This window comes from Microtus ochrogaster, chromosome 10 (genome assembly GCF_000317375.1).
Source record: "Microtus ochrogaster isolate Prairie Vole_2 chromosome 10, MicOch1.0, whole genome shotgun sequence".
Taxonomy (NCBI): domain Eukaryota; kingdom Metazoa; phylum Chordata; class Mammalia; order Rodentia; family Cricetidae; genus Microtus; species Microtus ochrogaster.
The window spans coordinates 55,183,229-55,189,202 of record NC_022016.1 but is presented as its reverse complement, the minus strand read 5'-3'; the positions used below and the strand labels follow the sequence as shown (position 1 = coordinate 55,189,202).

General features: G+C 48.2%; 1 protein-coding gene across 1 annotated transcript in view; it reads left to right on the top strand.

Moving 5' to 3' along the window:
• The first annotated feature begins 3,988 nt into the window (after positions 1 to 3,988).
• Positions 3,989 to 5,974, top strand: part of Bsdc1 (BSD domain containing 1) — a 26,719-nt gene continuing 24,733 nt past the window's right edge. The window contains exons 1-2 of the mRNA XM_005353194.2: positions 3,989 to 4,021; positions 4,231 to 4,291. Of these exons, the coding sequence (XP_005353251.1) occupies positions 4,011 to 4,021; positions 4,231 to 4,291 (72 nt within the window). The 5' untranslated portion in view covers positions 3,989 to 4,010. The remainder of the gene's footprint in view (positions 4,022 to 4,230; positions 4,292 to 5,974) is intronic.

Sequence of the window (5,974 nt, the reverse complement as noted above, 5' to 3'; positions counted from 1 at the left end):
AGTGCTGGGATTAAAGGCGTGCGCCACCATCGCCCGGCCGTTAATGTAGTTTTTTAGTCTTACTCCTACCTTTGGGGCCAGGGGTATTTTAAACAGTAGGAAATTAAGTGCTGGCGAATCTCAGTACTCACTGGAATTCCCTTCCGATACTATTGTATGTTTCTCTGTTTATTATTTTCATTCGCATCTTCCTATTCTTTACTAATATTTCCTAAATCCCCACGCCTCTACCCTGGCAAGAGGCATTTTTGTCAAGGCTGGTGCTGAGGCAAGGATTGGATCTGCTGAGAGAACCGCAGAGCAGTCTCTCCAGCCCCCACAGAGCCGGACTTAAAAGACAAAATTTAGAAACAAAAGTAAACATCAAACAAAGCTTTTGGTGATGTCACACAGGTAAGAAGGACAGGCAGTCAGGGGAGAGCACTTGTCTGGCACATTTGAGGCCCGACTCAATTCCCCAGCTCCAGAAGACTAAAAACCCCTCTGCCAACTCTCCTGGTGTCCAGAAGTCTCAGGCCCTGGGTGCTAACAGCCTTTGCTTATCGCCTCCGTCTCTCTCTCCTCACGTCAGCTGTTGCAGAGTGTTCCACGTCAGTCTTTGCCCAGGCTTTCACAGTGCACACTCTTTCATCCACTCGACAACCGTTGAGTGTGGATCCCACACCAGGCACTGTGCTAGGCGCTGGAGAACAGACAGGCAGCCAAGACAGACAGAAAGCTCTGTCTTCATGGAAACCACATTTCTAGACAGAAGAGGCAGGTAATGTCTTTAAAAAAATATAGACACTATCCTCTAGGGTGGTTGATTTGGGGAAAAGAATAAAGCAAGGAAGAAAGATGGTCGTACTGGGAATGTGAGCATGAATATTTTTAGTTTGGGTAGTATTGTTGTTTTTGTTTGAACGCTGTGTAAACCCGTCTGGCCTCAAACTCATAGAGATCTACCTGCCTCTGCCTCCAAGTGGTCAGAGTGGGTAGGAAGTTGAGGTAAGAACATTATAAGCAGAAAGAACAAATTCAAAGGCTCTGGGTCAGGAAAGCACCAGAAATTTTCAGGGGACTCAAACTGGCCAATGTATATGGAGCAGTTTGTCCAACAAGGGCAGCAACGCAAGGTCAGATGGGGGCGCGCAGGAGGAGAATACAGGTGCTCAGTCTCTTCCTGTGTACAGAAAATGCCTTTTGGAAGACTGGGAGGAAGGAGGTGGGGATCTGACTGACATATATTTATGGGACCACTTCAGGGCTGGGGATGGCACTGACTGATGGAAAGCTTGCTAGCGCTCACAACACCTCAGGTTAAGGTTAAATCCTCTAGTCAGAAAAACAGAAATAAAAACACAACAAAAAAACACAAACACAACACACAAACCCCCTTAACCATTTTGTTTGTGAGCTGAATTAGCCCCGCAGCGTGGTGTGTTCACATCGCAGTGCAGCCGCTCCTACCCACCTTCCCGAACTGAAGCCCTATACCCATTAAACAAAAATCTGTTTTCTCTTCTCCCCCAGCCCTTCTACTCAACCATCTCTCTTTCTCTGAATGTGACTAGTTCAAGTGCTTCCCTTAAATGAAAGTCACGCAACAGTTATCCTTTTGTGCCTGCTTTATTCTGCTTAGCATAACATCGTCAAGGTGCACCCGTGTTATATAGCATGTGTTGGAATCTCTTTAAGGATGGGTAATATTCTTTTACAAACATATTTATATTTTGTTTATCCATTCACCCACCAACAAACCCTTTGGTTTCTTTCATGTTTTGGTTATTGCAAATGGTGTTTGAAGTTTCTGCTTTTGGTTCTCTGGGGTATATACCCAGAAGAGGAACTGCGAGATCATACGGTGAGGTTTTTTTTTTTTTTTTTTTTTTTTGGTTTTTCGAGACAGGGTTTCTCTGTGGTTTTTGGAGCCTGTCCTGGAACTAGCTCTGTAGACCAGGCTGGTCTCGAACTCACAGAGATCCGCCTGCCTCTGCCTCCCGAGTGCTGGGATTAAAGGCGTGCGCCACCACCGCCCGGCCATACGGTGATGTTTTGAGGAAATGCTTACGTTACCACAAAAGCAGCAGTGTCAGCCTGCACTCTCAGAGACTAAGGGTTCCATGGAGAGAACAGACGCACTGGATCTACCGAAGCCCAGGCTCTCCCAGCTAAGCGGTACTTGACACCGAGACAAAAGAAAGTGGTTTTGCGTCATCTCCATGGCAGCAGAGGAAGTGATTGGGTTCTGCCTTTGTTTTAAAGGAGGAGCCAACTGTATTGCAAGGGAGGAATCGAAGATAATTGGCTTGAGCAACTAGAGAAATGAGGTTGCCGTTTATAGATAAGGTTTAGGTGGACACACCAGAAGTTTGTGTTGGGACATGTGACATTTAATATGCTCATTACACATCTAGTAGAGGTAAAGAACCTGGTGTTTTAAGAAGATAATTGGATGCTGAAAGAATCTCATAGTTGCAGGTGTCCTTAAAATCTTGAGGCTTGGGCTGGAGTGATGGCTCAGAGGTTAAGAGCATTGCCTGCCCTTCCGAAGGTCCTGAGTTCAATTCTCAGCAACCACATGGTGGCTCACAACCATCTGTAATGAGGTCTGGTGCCCTCTTCTGGCCTGGAGACATACACACAGACAGAATATTGTATACATAATAAATAAATAAATATTTTTAAAAAAAGGACTAGGCTCTTGGACTTTCGAGAAGCAAGAAACAAAAATCTGTGTGGAAGAGATGTCCAGAGGACTGGTCAGGGAGGGCTCCGTGTCCTGAAAGCCCCAGGAGTCAGTCTCTGGGAAAGCGGGAAATGGATAACTGAGTATTAATGGTTCAAGTAAGAGGACAGGAAAATAGAACACAACAGACTCCATCGTTCTTTGACAAACTTCTGTCGGTGGATTGTGAGAAGGAAACAAACAAACCAACCAAAAACCTGACTGAGAGAAATTCAAAATATAATAAAAGAAATGGGGGACAATGAATAACTAAGTCAGGAGTCTTTCCACTATGGAGAAGCAGGAAAATGGTTGTTAAACCAGACGCAATGATACACCCCTTTAATCCTAGCACCGAGGAAGCTGAGGCAGAATAGACTACACAAGTTCCCAGCCAGTCCTGGCACGTGTAAGCCAAGAAGCCCTGTCCAGAAAAAAAAACTTTTTTGGATAGAAATAACAACAATCTCTCTCTCCCTCCCTCCCTCCCTCCCTTCCTCCCTTCCTCTCGTTAGATGGGTGGCACGAAGGAGAATTAATATAGCTTGATCCTTAGGCAGACAAGTGGCAGAGGTGACTTTAGCTAAGGGGCATCCTTCCAGGAGGGGCGGCAAATAGGATCTACGGAATCCCCCTTCCACAATTCAGTAGACCTCAATTCCCCTCTATCAGTCGAGCTCAGGATTCTTCCAGAACACATTCAGCTCACATTTTAAGTTAGGCCACCGAAAGTTGTGACAATTGAATGCGTATCTGCCTCTCCAGATGATACTGGGGGTCATCAGGAGGATAACCTGAAGTAGCCTCGGAGTTTCCCCAACCCTCCAAACTCTGGCTCGGAGCCCCGCAGCCCGAGGTTCCTGAATTAGCCCGGAACAGAACACTGAGCAGCTGCTACGCAGCCGGTTTCACAAAGGGGAGCGGTCCTAGCCCAGCGTTCGACGTTCGAGCCCGGCCCTCCCTTTTTCTCCCTCCTTCCAATCCGCGGTCTAGAAAGCCTGAGGAACTTGGCCCAGAGAGGCCACTGTAGTCAGGGGCTACCAGGAGAGCTAGAGGTTGGTGGGTGGGACCCGAGGGCAAACTTGATTAGGATTGGATCGAGAGTTCAGAGGCGGAGCTAAAAATCGAAATTGAGACTCGGATTAGACAGAGGCGAGGCACATTTGGGGGAGGGGACGTGGGTTGGGCGGAGGGCTGTGCTTTGGACGAGGATTGGGGCGCGCGCTTGGGGGCGGAGCCTGAGGGGGCGGTGCCGTGTCGGAAGTCAAAGGTCGGTAAATAGTGGTGATGTCATGCAGGCAAGATGGCGGAAGGGTGAGCCTGTCGTTCCTCCCTTTGGCGCCGGGGGCCTAGATTCTCCCAGGGTTGGGGTGGTGGGCCAGGATCCCTGTAGGGGACAGGCTGCCCGCGCGGGTGCGGACCGAGCTGAAAAGGCAGAGCGGAGGCGTGGTGCGATGGGGTAGGGAAGCGGCCCGCAGGCCTCACCACACTGCCGGGCCTCCAGATGTGTCTGTCTTCCACAGGGAGGACGTGGGGTGGTGGCGGAGCTGGCTGCAGCAGAGTTACCAGGCAGTCAAAGAAAAGGTAAGCCGGGCCGGCACCCTCCTCTGTCTCCTTGAAACCGGATCCTGCTAGCCCTGCCTGGGTTTTTCACGCTTCTGGGAGGCTAGTTGGAAGAAAAGGATGAGACGCCACCACTAGCAACACCTTACCCTTACAGCAATCTAAATATTAGAGTATATGACAATCGCTACTCTCAAGACAGCCCGGGAGGGTACAGACCTTAGCCGAACTTGGGGCCTCAACAAAGCTCAGTCTGGAGGGGAGCGGGCAGCCGAACAAAATAGCCGCTTAGTTGCTTTTGTAAATACGGTGAAAGGAAGGTGCCTGACATCTTGTCCAGACTGGGGAGTCGTGAGCATGCCCAGAAAGGTGTAATAGAGAAGGTGAAGAGCAGGAACCAGGTAGAGATGAGGATCGCAGAGACACTGGTGTCTGGTGAGCCCTGTCTGAGTGAGAGGTTTGCAAAGGGGAAAGGGGATTGATGGCCAGAGAGTGAGGACCTGGGGAAATGACAGGCTAAGTAATCCCTATGTAGGGAGTAATGCTTGTCCCTGCATAGGCTGTGCCACTGGCTACTCCTGTTTTGTCCCATGTTACTTTATTTAAAACCAGCCCTACTAAGTTGTGGAAAAGCTAATTACTATTTACCCCAAGCGAATGAACTGAGTTCTGCTTTAGGGGAGACTCCAGGAGGCTTCTGATCCCAAAGCAGCCCAGTACTTTAGGAGTGATTTCTGTTTGTTTTTTTTTTTTTCTTCCCTGACCTGGGCACTGCTGGATAGTCGCTCAAGCTACCGCCCAGCACAGCTGAGCATTTCCCCTGAGCTGTTTGCTCTGTTGAAGAGGGAGGACTTTTCACTAAAGTTTACTATGAGATCTCAAAGTAGCGTGTTCCGGCAAGGAAAATGTGGCATTCATTCAGCGGGCAGAGCAGGATGTCTTCCTGTGTGTTTCGAGGCTCCTCTCAGAAAGAGAAGACTGAATTTAGTTACTTACGTTTTGGGAACTTGGGCAATTCATCTTTTGGTTTGTTTGTTTGTTTGTTTGTTTGTTTGTTTTGAGGCGGTCTGATTGTTTATGTAGCCCATGGCCACTCTGGAATGCATAAGTAGACCAGACTGGCCTCAAACTCATAGAGATCCACCTGCCATTGGAGCTCTGGAATTAAAGGCACAGACCACCATATTTGGCTTTGGCCAGTCTTTTAACCTTTCTACACTGAAAAGTGAAGTAATAATACCGGTCTAATGGGTTGTCATGAGGATTAAATGATACAGAAAGCTCTAAGGACCATGTGTAGCACTTAGGAACCATGCAAGCATTCATTGTTTTTATTAAGTACTAATTATAAATAAAGCTTAGACAACATCACCATTTTTTTCCCTTCCACCTTTTTCTTGCTCTTTTGCTGCTTTCCTTGCCGTTGCTTCCCATCCTGACTCCCTTTGGATCAGTCACTTCTCTGCTCCCTTAACATACATTGCTCAGAGCCTACAATTTTGAGAGGGCCTGATAATCTGCCTTCTGCTCCCGTCCTGAGCCTCCTGTCTGTCTATATTGTTCATCCAAGTGCACACTCAGACACAGTGTTAGAGAAGGCAAGGTTGTGTCTCTCCCCACTCTTAACAGGGTCTAGGTGCTCTAGAGAAGGCACAGGTAGCATCCTGCCCTGCCCTAACAGGGTCTAGGCACTCTAGAGAAGGC